The sequence below is a fragment of the Juglans regia genome, chromosome 9 (assembly GCF_001411555.2).
Source record: "Juglans regia cultivar Chandler chromosome 9, Walnut 2.0, whole genome shotgun sequence".
Lineage (NCBI taxonomy): Eukaryota > Viridiplantae > Streptophyta > Magnoliopsida > Fagales > Juglandaceae > Juglans > Juglans regia.
In genome coordinates, this window is record NC_049909.1 from 17380592 (window position 1) to 17402489 (window position 21898).

The 21898-nt window shown below is 33.8% G+C and overlaps 3 protein-coding genes across 3 annotated transcripts; 2 read left to right on the forward strand and 1 right to left on the reverse strand.

Moving 5' to 3' along the window:
- Nucleotides 1–4214: 4214 nt before the first annotated feature.
- On the forward strand, nt 4215–6419 carry LOC118349435. Its single transcript, XM_035693863.1, has one exon. The coding sequence runs from the start codon at nt 4215–4217 to the stop codon at nt 6417–6419; it is 2205 nt and encodes a 734-aa protein (XP_035549756.1).
- A 4094-nt stretch (nt 6420–10513) lies between these two features.
- Nucleotides 10514–12662, forward strand: LOC109015498 (inositol-tetrakisphosphate 1-kinase 1-like). Its single transcript, XM_018997973.2, has one exon. It carries the CDS (start codon nt 10709–10711, stop codon nt 11771–11773), a length of 1065 nt encoding a protein of 354 aa, XP_018853518.2. The 5' UTR covers nt 10514–10708; the 3' UTR covers nt 11774–12662.
- Nucleotides 12663–15462: 2800 nt separating this feature from the next.
- On the reverse strand, nt 15463–16888 carry LOC108982011 (transcription factor MYB41-like). The gene is made up of 3 exons (XM_018953274.2): nt 16620–16888; nt 15727–16491; nt 15463–15519 (listed from the first exon to the last, which is right to left on the reverse strand). Exons 1-3 carry the CDS (start codon nt 16886–16888, stop codon nt 15477–15479), a joined length of 1077 nt encoding a protein of 358 aa, XP_018808819.2. The 3' UTR covers nt 15463–15476.
- Between the last annotated feature and the right edge of the window lie 5010 nt (nt 16889–21898).

The following is a 21898-nucleotide window of genomic DNA, read 5'->3' on the forward strand; positions in this document are numbered from 1 at the left end:
ACACAAAATGCACAACAACTTTAGCAATAGTAAAATAAAATAATGAAAACTATCATAATAATAAAATAAAAATTTAAAATTAAATAATAATATAAAATACTATTAGAAAATTAAAATTTATATCGCATATTATTGTAATCCAGAAGGCCCAATTTGAAAAATGAAAATAATATATAAGAAAACACATTAACACAAAATACACAATAGCTTTTGCAATAATAAAATAAAATAATAAAGGCAAAAAATTTGAAATTAAATAGGCAATAATAATATAAAATTTTATTAGAAAACTAAAGTTTATCTAATATATTAAGAAAACACCTCAATACAGAATACACAATAACTTTTGTAATCGTAAAATAAAATAATGAAAATTATCATAATAATAATAATAATAATATAAAATTAAAGAGCTAATAATAATATAAAATATTATTAGAAAATGAAAGTTTATCTAATATATTATTGTTACGCTGGAGGCCGAATCTGAAAAATGAAAATAATATATAAGAAAACGTCAGCTCGGTCAAGGTGACCATCTTTTTGATTACTCTCTTGATCATCTTTTAGAGATAGAGGCAATTCGATATTTATTTACCGGTGTTAAAATGGAAATTTATGAAAATAATAATTATATTTAAAGGTCTTCATATAACTTAAATGCATATTCATGTTTTGGTTAGGTATGAGTAAAATATTTTACATTAGATTAGTCAAACTACTGTTCAATTAGAAAGCATATCCGATACTTTTAGCTCGGATTGCAGGCCTACTACATATGTCATCTCAAAATCAACTAACGAAACGAACACAACTTAGTGAAAATATGAAAATAAAAAAATACAATAATACAACAAAAAAAATCATAACATTTTTGCTAATATTATAATTTTCTTTCTAATAATAGGTTTTACACATCCAAAAATTAAATGAAAAAAATTGCAAGAAAATGAAAAAATGCGAGTAAAACCTTTAGATCCAAATATAGATAAAAAAATGAATAATAAAAATACACAAACAGCACTTCGAAGACCAATGAAAAAATATATCGCATCTAGATCCTAATTCATATGCAAAAATGAACAATGAAAATACAACAAAATGAAAATATATCACAAATCCAAATGGAAATGCAAAACGAATAAAGATACCAAAAAACCTTCAAATCCAGATCGAAATGCAAAAATGGACATGAAAAATACAACAAGATGGAAAAAAATGTCGAAAAATAGGAACCAAAACCACATAAATCTCGAATAAATAGGAACCTAAACGACATACACAAATGGCACTTCAAAGACCAACGATGTTATGTGTGTGTGTGTGTGTGTGTGTGTGTGTGTTTGTGTGTGTGTGTGTGTTTGTGTGTATACAATGCAATCAAAACTTACAATGTCTTTTGTGTCTAAACATGAATTATCCTCCTTATCAAGAGATCTAAATATATAAAAGACTCTCCACTGTTCATTTCAAGACCTGTAAGTGCCTTTATATATATATATATATATTATTATATATGTCACTATCTTGGAGACGTTTATTTCGCATTAAGTACTTATTAATTATTCATTTAGTTTGGGTTGTGTGGAACAGTATTATCCAACGTTTAGAAGAATTGTTTGCTTCGTTAACATAATGAGAAGTGGTAAGATTGTGTTAATGAGTTATGTAGCATTTGTTTTCAAATAGTAATATTAGTTTTATAAAAGTTAAGCTTTGAAACTATTTTTTGAAGATCATGGAAAACAACCGGCGAAGAAAATCTCGTATAAAGATTTACCTGAAGAGAAAAAAGAAGAACTCCGTAGAAAACAGAGAGAAAGATATGCTAAAAAAAAAGCATCTAGAAGCAATTCCATCCAATTAAAAGATTCAGCTTCATTTGGGGGTGATCAAATGACTATGTCAATTGATGAACCTTCAAATAATGATGTCCAACATATAAATATCATTCAGGATTTCACTGTTCTACAAAAAGTGTCAAAGAGACAACGAATTTTTCGCGCTGGAGTTGATATCGATGAATTGGTTTCGTCTCATGAAGTATGTGTTCCTCCTGGTGTTAATGTCTGTATAGTTGATTCAGAGGCAACTTCATCATTAAACAATGTGGCGAATCGTTCTGATTGTCCGAGTGATTCTATGGATTTCCTGACACATAAATCAGGAAACACAAACATAGATGAAACGACCGTCTCTAATCAGTTTTTGATTCAACAGGTTTTCTTGAAATTATTTTTTCATATTTCTTATTCAATCAGCCTTATATTCTTTTTTATTGAAATTTGAGAACATCCTATTCAAATAGGCTCCATGTGTTGTTCGGGAAGAGTCAAGTTTTGAAACAAGTATACCATCACCTCGTAGGGGTAAGAAACAAGTATAATTATATTATTCGTTCTTATTCCATTGTCAACTCTTGACACTCTTCCAGCAGTGTCCTTAGCCAGATCATTCAAACAATTCGATGGGTTTACGCCTATTGTCTTCTGTTCATTTTTAAACTCAATAGGTGGGGGACATCGTCGCTTTGTTGGACGTAGACAACTATTGCAAGTTGTGCCATCTGAAGCATATTCCTTGCCGTATGTGCCTTGTTGCAGACATTGTAAAGCAAAACGATTCTATCATGAAACAAACGGATTTTGCTGTGCAGATGGGACAATTTCTTTGGCCACAAATGATGTCCCTGATCAGCTTTATGATCTTTTTACCTCCGATGCAAATGAAGCCGCGCATTTTAAGACCTATGTTCGGACTTATAATAACAAGTTCGCGTTTACATCTTTTGGAGTTAAATTCGATAGAGATCTTTGCAGACGAAATAAAGGGATTTATACCTTCCGAACTCAGGGACAGATCTATCACTATATCGATGATTTAGTCCCTTTAAATGGTCGTCCTTCTTCTCTCCAATTGTATTTCTATGATACTGAGCACGAATTAGAAAATCGTATTTCTGATTCAGACAGAATGAACCCATCAATTATAGCTCAACTCATCGATATTCTTCGCATAAATCCATATTCTGTGTTTTTCCGATCTCTTGGTGATTTGCCAAATTTGGAAAATCAAGTAATCCATATAAGATCAGATGCTGGCCTAGATCAGCGTGTGTTCAATGCCCCGACATCTTCACAAGTTGCAGCAATATGGGTTGAAAATGAAGATGCAGATCAGTTGGGAGGACGGGACATTTGTGTCTTTAGTCATTCTGGTGGAAGTCATATAGTTCAGTATTATTTTGGCTGCTATGATCCACTTCAGTATCCGCTGTTATTTCCTTTTGGGGATACTGGTTGGCACCAAGGCATTAAAAGGATCAATAGAGGAAGCACAGTAATATGTAATGAAACAACCCGATCAATAGATCCTCACCAATCAATGTCAGCAGAAGAATTACTTACAAGAGAACAACGAGGTTAGAGTATAATCTTAATCTTTCCATTTTGTATTTAGAGCATTAGCATTAGTCTATACATATGCATATGCAAAATCGCCTCTTTTACATATCCACTTTATCATTCAAGCAAAATTCTCACATTGGTTTATGCATATTTGACACATAATAATATTAAATATTATTATTTTATTATTATTATTGTTTTGCTAAAATCAATTTTTTTATATATATTTTGCAATTAGCATCCACTACATACATTTGACATTAATAATATAAATTCAATAATAAAAAATATACTTTTTTTTATATATTATATTAAAAATATAATAAAATGAAAAAAATATATATATAATATATTATAATAATAAAATGAATGTGCAAGTGAAGATTTGTTGTGTTGTTGAAAAAGGGAGAAAATGAAATGATTGTGAGAGAGAGAGTGGGAGGAGAGATAAATAATGATTACAATAATATTTGTGGGGTGAATAGTAGTTATCCAAATTTGGATAAGCATTGTTCATAGGTAGCTAAATATTTGTATATGCATAAGCCAATGTGGAGGATTTTATGGTCATATTATGCAAATATGACTTTGCATATGCATATGCATAGACCAATGCTAATGCTCAGTTTGTACACGTCCAATTTTGTAATATTGCATTCCCCTTCAACTTTTGTAGCATTAAACAGAAAAATGAAGGATCCAATTGTTTCGTGTCGTGAGTATTATTGCTACAAATTACAAATCAGAGAAAATTTCAGATCAATTTTGTTGCTGTCTGGTCGTCTATTGCAACAATTCGTTGTTGATATGTATGTTAAGATCGAGACGTCAAGATTAGACTATTTTCGTAGCAAACAACAACATATTCGATCTGAGTTATATCAAGATATTGTTGATACCATTACACTGGGGGAAACTAACGCTTCTAATGTTGGAAAACGGATTATTCTGCCTTCGTCATTTATTGGGGGTCCAAGAGACATGCGAAAAAGATATATGGAAGCAATGGCTTTAGTTCAGCGTTATGGTAAACCAGACATTTTTTTAACAATGACATGCAATCCAAATTGGCAAGAAATTTCAAATGAATTACGCCTACATGAGGAGAGTCAAAATCGGCCTGATTTAGTTGCTCGGGTCTTTCGTGCAAAATTAGAAGAATTAAAGGATCGATTATTCAAGCAACAGATATTTGGAAAAGTTTCAGCATATGTTTATGTTATTGAGCACCAAAAAAGAGGCCTTCCACATGCTCATTTTCTAATTATATTACAAAGAGATTGGAAACTCTATGCGCCTGAATCTTTTGATGAGATTGTATCGGCAGAAATACCTGATAAAAATACGAATTTGCACTTGTATAACGCCGTTGTCAAGCATATGATGCATGGACCATGTGGAGTGTTGAATCCAACAAATGTTTGCATGAAAAAAAATGGTTATTGCAAAAGCCATTATCCAAAAAATTTTGCATCAAGTACGACTGTTGGAAATGATTGCTTCCCAATATATAGGCGTTCTGACAATGGAATAACTGTCAAAGTGAGAGGTCATAATTTGGATAACCGTTGGGTCGTTCCATATAATCCGTATTTGCTTGCAACATTTGACTGTCACATTAACGTCGAGATTTGTTCTACTATAACAGCAGTCAAATATCTTTATAAGTACATTTACAAAGGGCATGATCGTGTTGCTTTCAATTTGGTTTCTGAACAAAATAATCAACAAATTGATGAAATCCAACAATTCCAATCAGCCCGATGGATTGCTCCGCCTGAAGCTATGTGGAGAATATATGGCTTTGTTGTTAATGAAATGTACCCAGCAGTGTATAGCTTACATTTACATCTTGAGGATCAACACCAAGTAACTTTTCGAGCAAATGAAGACTTAATCAATGTTCTCAACTCTGACCGGTCTGCAAAATGGATGTTAACAGAATTCTTTGCATTAAATCAAGTGGATGAGAATGCCAGGACATTGTTGTACAAAGAATTTCCAGAATTCTATGTTTGGAGCCAACAATACAAAGAGTGGACTTGTCGAAAAAAGAAAACTGTTATAAGTCGAATTATTACAGCAAATCCATTTGAAGGTGAGAGGTATTATCTGCGGATATTGCTAAATCATGTAAGAGGACCTTTATCATTTGAAGATCTTAGGACAGTTGATGGTGTTGTGGCTCCAACTTTTCGTGAGGCAGCAACTATGCATGGTTTGCTACAGAGAGACAGTGGTTTAGAAGATTGTTTACATGAAGCATCTCTATATCAAATGCCGTCCAGTTTGAGACGGCTATTTGCAACTATATTGGTTTATTGTAATCCAACCAATCCGAGAGAGCTTTGGGAACGTTTTGAGCAAGATATGTCAATTGATTTTAGGTCAACTGAAGATTCTATGTTGACTGTAAGAATGCAAGTTTTGCGCTCAATCTCTTTTACACTTGAATCAATGGGGAAACACATTAATTCATTTCATCTTCTTGATGACGACATTTGTTTTGATGAAGACCAATTCGAATCTAGGGAAATCGATGATGAATTGGCTGTTGAAATTCCAGAAGAAGATACTGCTGCATCAGAAATCCTTAATAGTGAACAGCGACATGTCTATAATTCAGTTTTGGAAAATGTTTTTTCAAACAAAACTGCTACATTCTTTGTTGATGGCCCTGGTGGGACAGGGAAGACATTCCTGTACAAGGCACTTCTCGCTGCAGTAAGATCAAGAAAATTAGTGGCACTTGCAACTGCTTCATCTGGTGTTGCTGCATCTATCCTTCCTGGAGGTCGAACAGCACACTCGCGCTTTAAGATTCCATTAGATACTGATGAACATAGCATGTGTTGTGTCAGTAAACAAAGTGCCATTGCAAAGCTACTACGTGTAGCAAGGTTAATTATATGGGATGAGGCCCCTATGTCAAGAAAACAACACATCGAAACTTTAGATAAAATGTTACGAGACACCTATGTCAAGAAAACAACACATCGAAACTTTAGATAAAATGTTACGAGACATTAATGATTCAGAGTTAACATTCGGTGGAAAAGTTGTCGTTTTTGGTGGAGATTTTCGCCAGGTTTTACCTGTGGTTCGTAAAGGAACAAGACAAGAACATGTTGACGCCAGTTTGGTTTCTTCTTATTTGTGGCCTACATTGATCAAACTTCGTTTAACTGAAAATATGAGAGCAAGATTGGATCCAGTTTTTTCAGAATATGTGTTAGAATTAGGCAACGGAATGCCACCAATCACAATTGACGAAACTGTAAAAATTCCTAATGGCATGCTTGTTCCCTATGAAGATGACTGTACTTCTTTGGATCATTTAATAGATGTTGTTTTCCAAGATATTCATGAATATTCAATAAATATTTCAGCTATGATGAATCGGGCCATATTAACACCAAAGAACAGTTATGTTGATGAAATAAATACATTACTGATTCATAGGTTTCCTGGTGAGCTTAGGCGATATTATAGCTTTGATGAAGCAATAGATGCATCTGAACAATCAGTTATGGAGGATTTTTTAAATACTCTAACCCCAAATGGACTTCCTCCTCATGAATTGTTACTAAAGATAAACTGTCCCATCATGTTGCTTAGAAACATTAACCCTTCAGAAGGACTATGCAACGGAACACGTCTAATTTGTCGGGCTTTTGATCGAAATGTAATTGATACAGAAATCGCAGTTGGGCACCATAGCGGAAAAAGAGTCTTTATTTCAAGGATCCCATTCTTGCCAAATCTTGATGAAAATAGTGGTTTCCCATTCAAAAGAACACAGTTCCCTATCAGATTAAGTTTTGCAATGACTATAAATAAGTCACAAGGGCAAACATTGGATTTTGTTGGGATATATTTACCCCAACCTGTTTTCTCACATGGTCAATTATATGTGGCTTTATCAAGGGCTAAGACTGCATCTACAGTAAGGGTTTTAATACGGCCAGTGTCGACTGATCGATCAGAAAAGAACTGCACAAAAAATATTGTCTATACAGAATTATTAAGATTAGCATGTTCAGATTAATGTTCTACAGGTAATGATTCAATTGTATAATTTGAGTTTAACTACTTAAACAAAATTATGCATTTTATAGAATTCTTTTTCTATATGTTTAGTATTGTGTTCTTTATTTCTCATTGTAATTTTATTTTTTTTTAATTTAGTATTGGGTTACTACACTTACACCTTTAATATTTTTGTATGTGAACAGTTTTAAAGATGCGGACGGTTTATACATCGATAAAAGATATCACTCCAAGTACAAGGAATTGGAAAATCAAAATGATCGTGGCAGACAAGTCACCCAAACGAACAGGCCAACGCTCACCAGTGAAGTACCAAAGCCTAACATTGATTGATCCAGAGGTATAATATTTATTTCTATCTATTGTCTTTTATTTTTTTTGGTGTACTGACAACTAATAAATGATTTTGTTATTTTTGTATCATATTTATTAAGTTTTGTATTTTTATTTTTTTTACTACTAATTTGTAAAAAATCTTAAAAATATTATTTTTTTAAAACCCAAAAATAATTTAAAATAAACAAAATTATTATACTCAATTATTTATTACAATATTTTTTTTTGTAAATTATTTATTTCAATTTCTTATACTATACAGGGAAATCGAGTACAAGCAACAATGTTTGATAAAGATATAGACTCGCGAGATGATACTTTACATATTTTCCGGTGATATTACATCAGTAATGCATATGTAAGGCCACTGGATCCGAAGTATAGAATTTAAACACATGAATATCAATGGATCTTAAATTCCAAAACGATAATTGAGGAAGTTCCAAAGGATGAAGAACAATTGGAGGTACCAAAGTACCAACTCATTCCGTTCAATGAATTAGATGCTTACAAAGACTCAATTGCAGAAATAGGTAATTCACTCTTGATTTTAGAATATTTAATTATCAATTTATTAAAAATTTAAATCTTATTTGTCAGATGTTTTAGCTGTTGCAATCAATATCAAGCCATGTAGAGAGATAACTTCAGTACATGGACCAACAACTATTCAGGAAATATATGTCATTGATCAAAGGTAAAAATATTTTTTGGGTAGTTCACTTTTTTAAAATTATGTTTCAATCTTTATTTCTTGTATATTCTGTTAATTCTTTTTTTATTCCAATTTTTGTAGCTTAAACCCCATATGTTTAACTATGTGGGGTCAATTTGTGCAAGATGAATGCAAAAAAATCTCAGAAATAATTGGGACAAAGCCAGTTATACTTGGAACAAGAATAAGAGTTGGTTCTTATAATGGTATTTTTAATAATTAACAATCTTATATTTTTCTTTTATATTGTATATGCTTGCATTAATCACGATCTCTATTTCTAATGAAGGATTGTCTCTTTCATCACGTCCGAAAAGTAAATTTATGATCAATCATGTTCTTCCTGAGGCAACTTCATTGCAAGAGTGGTAATCGTCAGAAATAAGTCATTATTTGTTTCATCCTACTTGAATATTAAAATCTTCATATTTTTATTTCTTATGTTGCATTTGTTTTTATGAATTTTAAGGGCGGTAATTAATGATTCATTACTTGAGAGTATTATTGCAAGATGCTTGACATACCCGTCTACATCTCTGTCTTCTGTTGGTATACGAGAAATAATCAAGAATTGTGATGTTGCTGAGTTGATCAAAAGTTTACAACCCATGGCGGTAAAATCCTATTCTTCGTAACAAATTCAAATATTTATACAATCAATTCATCTAAAAAATTATTTTTGATGTAATGTAGAAAGTAAAATTTTGGATAAAGGCGAAGATAATAGTGGTTGACTTGCGCCAGATATTTTTTTACATGTCATGTATTGGTTGTAATAAAGGAACTGGGTATGATTACAATGATAACTTCCTTTGTTACCATTGCAAACACCAAAGTATTTCCCAACCACTGTATGTATCATTCAAATTTTTTGTTCTGTTTGATAATTTATGTGATAAATTTAATGTATAGCTTTTATTGATTCTAACTTAAAATGATATTTCCATCAATTTTATAGTTGTCGAGCATATGTTCAACTCGACGATGGTACAGGAAGACTATCTGCTGTTATGTTTGGTGAAGTTGTAGAGGAAGCATTCGGTTGTTCGGCAGTTGAGCTAATGAATCATACTGGTGATGTATGTTTTCTTATTTTCTATTACCTTTATTGTTGTGAGTAAAAACGTCCGTCTTAGAATTTTTGACATATTTACTACATTAATTTCCAGCATATATATTCTTTAAATTTTTATTAATCATGCAAGGTTATTAAAAATTTCTTTTGCAGGAACATTTGCCTTATATAGAAAATCTTGTAGCACAAGTTTCACAGAAAGAGTGGATGATTGAACTTTTAGTAGATCCCAATCGACTCAACCAACAACAGCACAAGAATTTCAATGTCATTTCTATTGATGCAGTACAAGAAGACACAAAATGATGGATCATAGTAAAAACATCAAAGGACTCATATTTTGAACTGATGTTTTTGTCGAGTTTGTTGCTAAAACTATCGATGTTAAAAATATATGTTGGACTATGTTATATTTTGAACTAATGTTTTTGTTGGGTTTGTATTAAACTTATCGCAAGTAACTTTGCTAAAACTATCAATGTTATAAATATGTGTTGGAGTATGTTATATTTTAAACTAATGTTTTTATCTTCTAATCTATGCAAGCATGTAATTATTATACTCTACTTAACTATCATTACCCTTAAATATTTGTTAGATTTCACATTTTTTCCTATATGTCTTAATTTATTGATTGAAATAAACTTTTTTTATAGAATATATATTATTTTTTTAAAATAATTATTTCACCCAACTAGGTAGCACGTTATTTTGACCTAGTATATATATATATATATTTAACGCCTTTTAACATTCTTACTCATTCCCAACTGTCTCTACAAGCGGTTACTTGCTCCTTGCGAAGCTGAACGGTCAAATCCTAACCCTACGCTTGATTTACTTTGTCAAATCCTAACCCTCCCTAACCCTAGTCAAGATATGCACACAGGATATATATACACCCCACCGCCCAATTGTCTCGTTCTCTCCCTGCCATTTTTCTTTCTCACCGAAACTCTTCTGTTGTCGAGAACTCTACGGAAACCACATTAAAGATCGCCGTTACGAATTTGTAAAAGCCTAAAAAGACTCCTCTCGAATCTTTACCTTTCTTTCTTTTATGTGTGCGTTTTCACATTTGCTGATTTTCTGGTGTTGGTGTCGTCTATACGGGAATCATCACCGATGGCGGAAGCTGAACGGTGCAGGTTTAGTGTAGGTTATGCTTTGGCCCCCAAGAAACAAAGCAGCTTCATCCGAGACTCCCTCCTTGTTCTTGCTAGGTCTCACGGCGTCGATCTTGTCCACATCGACCCCACCCGCCCCCTCGTCGATCAGGGCCCCTTGGACTGCGTGCTCCACAAGCTGTACGGAGATGACTGGAATCGGCAGCTCACAGAGTTCCGCCACCGTTACCCTAATGCGGTCATCGTCGACTCCCCCCACTCCATCGAGCGCCTCCACAACCGAATCTCCATGCTACAGTTCGTTTCGGAGCTTAGGATCGAGTCCCCGAACGAGACGTTCGGTATCCCCAAGCAAATCGTCATCTACGACAAGGAAACCCTCTTCGATAGGCAAGCCTGGGAGAGCCTTAAGTTCCCTGTAATCGCGAAGCCCTTGGTTGCCGACGGCAGCGCCAAATCGCACAAAATGAACTTGGTGTTCAACCACGACGGTCTCAACGAGCTCAAGCCCCCGATCGTCCTCCAAGAATTCGTGAACCACGGCGGGGTTATCTTCAAGGTCTACGTCGTCGGCGTGTACGTCAGGTGCGTGAAACGCAAGTCGTTGCCGGACATCTCGGAAGAGAATTTGGGTACTGTCTCTGAAAGCGTATTGTCGTTTTCGCAGGTATCGAATATCGCTACCAACGAAAAGGTCGACGGTAAATACTACAAGATGATGCATTTTGACGACACCGAAATGCCGCCGCAGCGTTTTCTCACTGATGTCGCCGACGGGTTGCGGCGCGCCATGAAATTGAACCTGTTTAACTTCGACGTCATTCGGGACGCGAGGTTTGGGAATCGCTACCTTATAGTTGATATCAATTACTTTCCCGGGTATGCAAAAATGCCGTCTTACGAGACCGTATTGACGGATTTTTTCTTGGATGTGGTTAATAAGAGAAAGGAGATAGTGTATAGTTGTGACGAAGTTATGACAAAGATCGTCAGCAATACTTTTTGCAGTGATGAAGATGAAATTGGCCGGAAAGATCGGACGGATAGTTCGATTAAATTCTGACTTAAATGTAAAGAAAATAACCCCGTGAATTGGTTGAAGGGAGTAAGTTGGTAGTATTGAGTTTAGGTAGGAGATGGCTTTGGCACAGTAGGGAAATGATTAGGTTTCGATGATGGGTTTTAGATTTTTAGGTTTCGATGACAGCAATTGCATATTGTTTCATGTTGATGATTTATATTCCTTCCGCAGTTTTACTCTGGAGATAGGTACTAATTTCTGTAATACTCTTGAAGGCTTTAGGGAACTTCAAAGTTGTACAGGCTTCGAGTCTTTGCTTGAAAAACTGATCTTACCTGGTGACTTTGGCACCTTTAATGAATGAAATTCGTCATTTTGTGCATTGGAGTTCCCTCTCAATTCGCTGGGGTTTCTTGCCCTTTTCTTTCTTTCTTTTTCGTTGAATAGTTAGGCTGTCGGTTTGTCAATTTTGTGCCTTTATTGGCAAGATGTTTCAAGTTTTTTTGTGGGGCTTTGTATTTAAAAGTTGGGGCTTAGATTTCTTTCATTTTCATATTATTTTTAGAAAGAAACTATGGAAGATGAGGTTTCGGTACTTAATTCATTCAATGGGTATGTCGATTCACATGCGAGTCAAAGCAAAACTACACTGGCACTAGGATAAAACTGGAGGGTTGCTGAGGTTCATCTTCTCACCGCGTTCACAATTAATTATAGACATGGAGGCCGAAACTGCAATTGGCAGTGGGCAGCATCACCTATGGGCTTCTTGGTTCACTAATTCGTGTGGCTTCATGGTCAGCTATTGATGTCTGTGCCATACTGCCATAAATAATTGGGCAGATGGTCACTGTATTGAAAGAGCAGAGTTGATGAAAGCCAATCATTTCTGCTTAGAGGCAGGACAATTGTGTATATTGTCTCTTTTGAACCGAGCATTGTATTATAATTCCAATCTTATTTTTCTTTCCTAATCTGTTAGCTAGGATGAATATTTCCTCTATTTTTATTTTTTTTGTTTTCCTGCCATGCTAGAGGTATTTTGATGGATCATGACACAGTGAGTACCAATGACTAGTACTGAAACAAAAAAGATGCAGTTTCACGTATGGCTTGGATTGGAGATGACAAGCCAACTTGAGGTAGCCACCAGCCTATAATTGAAATACTTTTGTTTATCATCACTGGGTAAGGTCGAATCTGGAGTGAGTTAGACAGGTTGGCTTGACCAAAAAAGAGGGTATTGCAGGAGGGAAAGAAGCAGAAACTGAGCAAAAGATTATATCATCCTTCGATTATATTTGACTTAATTTGGCTTTGGCTTGAAAGGAATTATGAAAACTGATGAAGCGTCCTTGGTGGTTGATTTTTATGTTCTACTAAATCTAGAGATCAGCTGTTCCAACCTCGAAAAGCTGATCTGCTATCAATTGGCTCGACCCAAGTCATTGATGATGAGGGATATTGGCATGACTAACGTTTCCAAAGTCTTCTATTTTAATAGATTCTAAAGTGACTCTCGAGTTTCTGGGTGTTTTCGAAGAATTTTTATCAAAGCTTTCAAGAACAATATTTCAAACATTCCATGAGCAATCCTGCATTTCAAAATTTTGTAACATTTATTACATTTTAAGTACTCAACTTTTGATTCATAGCATCCCTTATCAATCTTGGTACTTTTATTTTATGCTGTTTTGCTCTTCTTTGGCACCACAGCCTGCGGGGAGGGGGGAATAAATAAATAAATAAAGAAATCCATTTGCCAGTCATGAGACGGAGACCTCCTGAGTTTGGGCCGGCGGTCCCGGCGGCCATCTGACAAGAATAAGTACTAATTAAGCATCCATTTAGAGCAAAAAATGCTCTTTATAATTTCTTTCAATATTAGGAATGATATTTTTATTCTCAGTCAAATCCCAAAATTTCATCGAGCCAAACCCAATCCATGTAGTGATCATGAAACCGAGTTTTCAGGAAAAATGTCCTTTGGAGGTCATTAAAAAGTCGACAGAAGGGAAGAGCCCCTGGTGGTCAAATATTTAGGAAATGTTTAGATAGTGAGTTGAGATAAGATAAAAGTTAAAAATTAAATAAAATATTGTTAAAATATTTTTTTTAATATTTTTTTATTTTAAAATTTGAAAAAATTGAATTGTTTATTATATTTTGTATATATATTTTAAAAAATTATAATAATTAAATAAAATGAGATGAGTTGAGATGTCCTATCCTAAATAGAGAATTCAAAATCAACTGTAAAAAAGACTCAAAACATTTATGAATTTGTTTTAGGATACAAAATACAAATAAATGACTGCTTAAAAATCCATGATATGGGCCAAGACCCAAATAGCCCATCGAATATTTTGCCCAAGGCCTTGGATCCTTTTATTCTCAAAACGTCAACTCAAATTTTGGTTTGCTGATTGGTGAAACGAGTAATTCTATGCATCAGTCTACATTTTTTATATACTATATATTTAATTTTTTTTTTAACTCAATATACTTAGTGTATTAAGTGTGTGATAAATAGTAGGCTAATACAAATATTTTTCGTTGGTGATACAGCTTTGAGGAAATTCTCTCTCCACTTGTAAAGAAAAATGTAACTTTGCCAGGTCACGATCCTGTTATTTTTCTCGCACTTCTCCCCTCGTTTCCGGGGCAGTACCGTTCTTATAAAAAACCAAAGGGTTCTTTTCTCCTGGCCTCCATGCAGACGAAGGCCCCCAAATATAAATAGTGGGAATGATCTCGATATATATATATATCTATCTCAAAGTCTGATTTGTGTTGTACTAAAAACAAAGAGCACTAGCATTGGTATCGCAATGTGCACCATAGTTACAGTACTAGCTAGGTGCCTCTCTTATCATCACCCCCGGCCCTTGCCCTTTTAGTGTTCTACGGTTCTACCTACATCGTGCTCCGCCACACCTGCGCCACCTATTCCTCTTTCACATGTGTGTAGCACACGTGTAGTGGTAGCAAAGGTCTGATCTTGATATTTCTATTACTAAAAATTGCAGCAAAAACTACCTGGGTGGTTTTTTTTTTGTAGTCAATATAATACTTCTGTCAAGAAATCATGGGATCGGAATCACTTTTTTTGGCTGCTTTGCAGTTTGCACTGTCTTTTGGTAATCGTGGGGTGTTGTAGCCAGGGCTCTTCACACTTTTTTTTTTTTGTTTGTACCTTGGATACACATCCATTAATTAATGAAATTATCTTCCTTAGAGAAAAACTAAAAAGGAAAGAATTTTGGTTCCTGGTTTTCTGAGCTATATGATTCATCTGGCCGGAGAGAGATCGAGCTAGCTAGCTTTAATTACCGTCGTTCTGGATTGTAAGCATTCTCACTCTTAATTCTTATCATTTCTACTCCATGTAAACATTTAAACCGCATATTCCCAACAAAAATGCAACGAGAATGAAGTATAGCACATCGTAATTTGCATCGGGAGTCAATCAAGTTAAAGTGGGGAGGAAAAATGGAAGAATATCAAAGGATTGAAATTATTCAATACGAAATGAACACTTTGCAAAGAAGATGTTTACATGAGTTTGATGTATATATATATGTGTATAGAGGTAGCTTAATATAATCATTAGACGTTGACTCCTCAGTTTAACAAATGAACGAACGACAAATATAAATTACAACAATATAATCATGAATGAATATTTCCTGTGTGAAATTCATAGCTAGCTAGCTAGGTTGATACGTCGGGGAAAATTGGTGCTCTACCAGAGAATTGCTGGCGATGGTGACGATGAGGTTGTTAATCTGCAAAGGAGTATGAGAACATTAGTTAGATATTGGTCTGCAAAGAAGTATAACCAAACGTATCATTTTAATAGTTTGGAGAAGATATATCCAATCTATATCTGCATATCATAAAAGAGCAGTTTTTCTCTTTGAAAAAAGCTTCCAGAAAATAAATAAATATATAAATAAAGGAATAAAAACAAAGTGATTGAGGGTAAAACCTACTCCAATATATCTTTCCAATAGGAGTCGTTTGTTTCATCATCCATGAGTTTGTCCCAAGCCTCAAAGATGGTGTAGGTACTAGCTGAATCGGTGGAGATCAACTGATTTGGGTCAATCTTGCTTTCCATTTGGTTGATATTGTAAGTACCATGAGGAGAGTCAGAAAACGATTCAGGCACCGGATTCATGATCTCTATTTCATTCTCATATGATGAAGTAGTACTGCTCAAGCTGCTGTTTTTAAGACCCAGAATTTCTGGGTTAAATCCATCTTCAAGTCCTGCCCATGAATTGTCAAAATCCTGAAAGTTGCTGGGTGCCTCAGGGTTCGTCAGTCCAGGGTTCAAATTCTCCAGACCTGATTGGAAGGGCTCCTTATTGTTGAGTAGTGTGTTTGTCCCGTTGAGAAATCCTTCAAAAGGGTTAAGATTTCTGTTTCCGATGAACAAATCATGAGTGCTCTCCATATTCAGAAGTGGGCTAGTATTCATAAGCTGCAACATGTTTTGCAGTAATTGAATTTTGGCCAGGTGAGAGGCATCAGCCTGCAAATTAAGAGCACTGCCCCAAGGACTGATTAAATTTCCAAAGTTTGCAGCACCGAGCAGCTGAGAAAGATTCACAAGGTGATTGAGATCAGTTCTTGGCTTGTGGGTTGTTGGGTCAATACCCATTGAAAGGAGCTTCTTCCTTAAACGAGTGTTCCAGTAGTTCTTGATCTCATTGTCAGTCCTCCCTGGAAGTTTGATTGCAATCCTAGACCACCTGCAACAATTAACAATTATGTTGCAGAAGTTAGTACCAATGAAAATCAAACTGTTATATGCAAAATACTAGATCAAGTTTCAATTCATCAACAAGCATGCATGCATGGCAAAGGAAATTATATATACTTGTTTCCAATGGCAGAATGAAGGTTAATGATCTTCCTCTCTTCATCTTCAGAGAACTTCCCTCTCTTAATATCAGGCCTCAGGTAATTTGTCCACCTTAATCTGCAACTCTTTCCGCACCTATTCAAGCCGGCAAGCTTGGGGAGCGTTCTCCAACTTCCATGGCCATGGCTGCTGATGTAATCAATCAGCTTCTGATCTTCCTCGGGCGTCCATGGCCCCTTCTTCAAACCATTCTCATCATCATGACCACATGGGGATCGACCCATCGTGCCAAGACACAACAAGAATGTGTGGAGAAATAGATTAGATTGAGATGGAACTAATTAAAGGCAGAAAGCTGTAGTACTTCTGGAAATATATGGATGAAACATTCTGGTTTTATAGGGTGCGTGGGAGATATGGTTCAAATATTGGTGATGTCATTGATGCCATTCTTTCTTAGCTTCCAAAAACACGGCAATGAGGGAAGGAAACAACCCAGCGACCATTTTGGCATTTTTCAGCAAAGGAAAAAGAAGGTTGATCATTAACAAATGAATTGCACCAAACCAGGATCGGATTAGGTAGTGCAAGTGTCGTTTGATTAGATAGTATGCATGGTCAAAGTTTCTTAAAGCATATCTGTTTTAAAAGCCACCAATTGGATTTCCATTTAGTTTCATCACTAATGATGCTATACTCGAACAAAAAGCGGATTAACATGATGTGATGTAATGTGCTACAGTACTAGGAAACATGTTTGACAATCTTTGTTGTTTGCCAAAGGTTGGAGACTGAATATATATATATATATATATATATATATATATATTCATCAGTTTTGCTACGTACGACCGGCGGTGCGAAACCGCCAGGTAATCGGCTGACAGCCTATATATTTAAAAAAAAAAAAACTAAAACCAGAAAAGTATTGTAATGGAAATGTGAGTGCATGGTAAAGACATCTAAAACCAACACCATCTTTGCTTCTTCATTGACCTTTTCCAGTGTCCATTGCAACGGAAAGTAAAGTGCACAGTAAAGATGAAGTTCTCCATTCTCACTAAAAAGCGTTATTCAGCTTCTTGCCTCTTCTATTTCGTCCTCTGTCTTTCTGTCTTGAAGCTTGAGTTATTTTGGGCTAAAGTGAACTTAGACTTTTAAGTGGCTCTACTTATTTCTTTAGTTTTCTTAAACATTTTTTGAAGTAATAACTGAACTCGTTTGTAAAAGTTTAAACAAATGAATTTGAATTTTAAGCACCTAGCATGGGTGCCAAACGGATTTTACCAGTTTGCGAAAGTTTGAGAAAATGAATTTTTGAAATTCAAATGTGAAAATATTTGAGATTGAGAGTCTATTAGTTTTCTTTTCCCTGCAAACCAAACAAAGCATTTGTAAAAATTTCACTATCATTTACAAAACTTGCGTCACGGTCCAAAGTAAAACTTGGACTCTTTTTCAACGTTGCAAAAACTAAAAATGTAAGTTCACTCTCCAAAACTGAAAATGAATGAGAGAAGGGGGGAAGGGGATAATGAGTGAAACGAAGAAAAAAGCCGGAGGGAAGAACGAGAGGGAGGAGAGGAAGAAAAAATTGATAGAGAGGGGTGGGAGGGGGGGAAATAAAACGAAGAGAGAGAACAAATAAATTTTTTTATGCCCCGATTACGCTGGGGTTTTCCCATCCGGTTGTAAGTAGTGTTTTTCTATATTCTTTCTCAGATATTTTAATCTTTATCGGAATTATTGAGAAATTTAAACGGATATTGAAAGGGTTCACAAGAAGGGATTGCCAAATCATGAGGCAAATGTACACCATGCATATATGCATGTCTTTCATGTTATATGTAGAAGTCAGGCTCCTTAATTCCAATGAGAATATAAAATATATATATATATATATATATATGTCTTTCAATCTGCATGTATTTATAATTTTTTTGTTCTCTAGATCGTTATCATATAATATTCTTGGAGATATGGTCTTGCATGTGAGGGTGATATGCATGTGAATATTCCATCATCCAACATTATTTTAAGCTAATTAATATCAGCTAGTTATAACATATGTAATTTATATATATATATATATATATATACACAGATACATTAATTCAAATCCTTATCCATGCATTCATCGTATTGGTAATCATTTTTGTCATTTTCTGATCTTGACATTATTTGAAGAAAAAATCTAATTGTAAGTAATTATGTGCACTAATACGCGTATCCATTCGATATGATTGGTTAAAAAATAGATTTTATTGAAAACAATGTTAATTTGAATTTAGAATATGAAGGCAACAACATTAATACACAGATTAGTAGGTAAACTTGCTTATACATAGTAAAACTCTTATTTGAAATGATAGATAGATATATATATTTATATACTTGTCATCCTTATATCATTCTCAATAAAAATATATAGTAATCAACCATAAGATCAGTTTCTAACTGCTCTCTTAACACGTTCCCGTTACGTACGTACCTTTTTTTATCACCCTAGCTAGCTTTTACGAAAATCTATTTTTTTTATCTTTTGGAGGATCGATGCTAGGTCGGTCTTACCAATAGCTAGCTAGGTAGGTTTAATTTGAGTTCTATATATATATATATGATCAAGTTCTAAGAATGCAAAACAATAAAACATGTGACAAAAATCAATGCCGGATATGTACATAATAATTAAGTTTAAACGACATTATTAGGTTGTCAAACTACAATGCAAGAACGATCTACACATGTAATTGATGTTTATAAGTGCTGACTGTACCCTGATCACAATCATTATTAATTAATATATATAAGAATAAAAAATATTTGGAACTTAATTGGATCTTTTAATTTGACTATATATATAATAAGCTTTGAAACAACGATTTATATATGTTTTTTTTTTGTTTTTGCTTTTGTTTTGAAAAAAAGTCCTCGGCTAAATAAAGCCTTGTTTAGATAGTGAGATGAGATGAGATGAGATGAGATGAGATGAAATAATTTTAGATGAAAGTTAAAAGTTGAATAAAATATTATTTTTTAATATTATTATTATTTTAAAATTTGAAAAAAGTTGAATTGTTTATTATATTTTGTATGAAAATTTGATAAAATTATAATGATGAAATTAGATGAAACTGTTTCTATATCTAAACAGAATGTAAATGAATGGAACTTTAGTATATACGCTGATCAAGGGTCAATTGCAGAAAAATGTTTCAAATGTATACGTACATTCCAAATTGTGCGAATTGGCGTCAGGTCTGATCTCTTATACTACAGTTTAACTGGTCAATTTATATATGCTGCTCTCTAGCTATCTACTTCTAACAAAACCAACAATTTACCGAACGATAATTAGAATCATCGAAAGTACAAATAATATTGAATTTCAAATTAAAGTTGTCTACTCGAGAAAACATGAGCAATTAAACCTGCTAATTATAATTAATTGTCTCGGCACTGAAACTAAAACATATATATATATATATATATATATCTGGTTGTTTTTCTTTTAATTATGGCAAATCATTTGCAAGTTGGAAGCACAATGATCTCACGAGAGAAATGCTTTGGGTCCCGAATTTGTGACTCAAAAAATATTCCGAATGAGATTTTTTTTTTTTTTTTTTATCGAATGATTAAAAAAATATTTTTTAATGATGTTGTGAATTTTTTTTTTAAATATTTATGATGATTAAAAAAATACATGAAAAAAAAAAAAGAAAAAAAGATGAAAAAAATTTATATTATTCGGAACACTTTTTGGGTCCTGAATTCGGGACCTGTAGCAGTACTCATCTCATGATGGGAGCAATAATGATGAGAAATATTATTTTTCATCTTAAATTTTGTCATCTTCAGTCATTCTAATTAATGTAACGTATTTAAAGTAATGACTTATATATATATATATATTTGTTTTAGTAGTCTTTGATATAATTAGAAGTTAATTACATCCTAAAATGCATCATATAATTGCATGTGATGTCTAAAAATAATAAAGAATAATTACATACGACAAGAAAACTGATTATCTATGGCAAGCTATTTCCTAGGAAAATGATTATTTCCTGCTAAAATGAGTTTGTTTTCGTCGCAAATAGTCATTATTTTCACAAATTAAATAATCTGTCACAAATCAGGGTTCTATTTGCATGTTTTCTTGATTTCCAATGCATAATATATATATTACTAGAAGCCACGTGATAAAATTTGTTCGCATCCCTCTAATATTGCTGTAAATTAAGTGAACTTTTTAATTACTTTGACCAAACGCAAATAAAAATAATACACTCAGCACTCTTTCAAAGAGAGTGACATCATTCCCCAGCAAACGTCAAAAGGGCCACATGAAGACAATAACATATGGACAGTGGTTTTCAACTTTCTTACCTCATTGGCTTCATTGACATGCCTAACTCACAAACGTCACTTTGTATAAACAAATATTAATACATAAAAAGCATGGTTTAATTAATGTGAAGACCCAAGGAATTATTACCCTTTGACCATAATTGCCATGAAGTTTCTGATGAGTTGGCTTTGCTTATCAAACTTGGTTTCCTTGCATGCAGATCATGTTGATCTTCGACTGCTATCATGACCATATATAGATTTTGACAATTTTTTTTAATGTTTTTTTTCGATGATAACAAGAAAGTGGGAGAAAGAAACAACTCATTCAATTCTTATCCCTTTGACATCCGACAAAGTTCCCAAAAGTAAATAATTATATTGTTCTAAAAGAGGAATTGTTTGGTATAATGGCCTACTACTTGAATTTACAACGGTTAGCTCTTCGATCTATCTAATTGTTTCTAACGGTATGAGCTAGAAAAATGAATAATTTTACTTGGGAAAGTTAGCAAAAGACTGCATCTTTGTTAGACATGTATTTTCCTCGTTTAGAAACGAGCTAAAGAAAAAGAATAAATATAGATAGAAGTTACTATTAAGAGCATCTATTTTACACACATGATGTGTCATCATCTAGACCACACATTTCTCCAAGTGAGTGTTGGAAACAATCAACTAGAAGCAGTCACGCAGTAAGTGCAAAGTGTGCACTGCTATAGTGGCTTCTCTCTAGCATTACTCAAAGAAAAAAGGAAAGTTGGTGAAAGTTTTGTCAATAATATATATATAAACAAGCTTATGGGAAGAATTAGATTTAATCATTTATATTTGTCTATAACACTTTCCCCTCAAATGTGGGCCAAACTCCATTTTAATAAGTGAGCTCAACGCGTGAAATATTTAATTAGTGGGGTGAAGTTTTGAGTCAATGTTCGAAT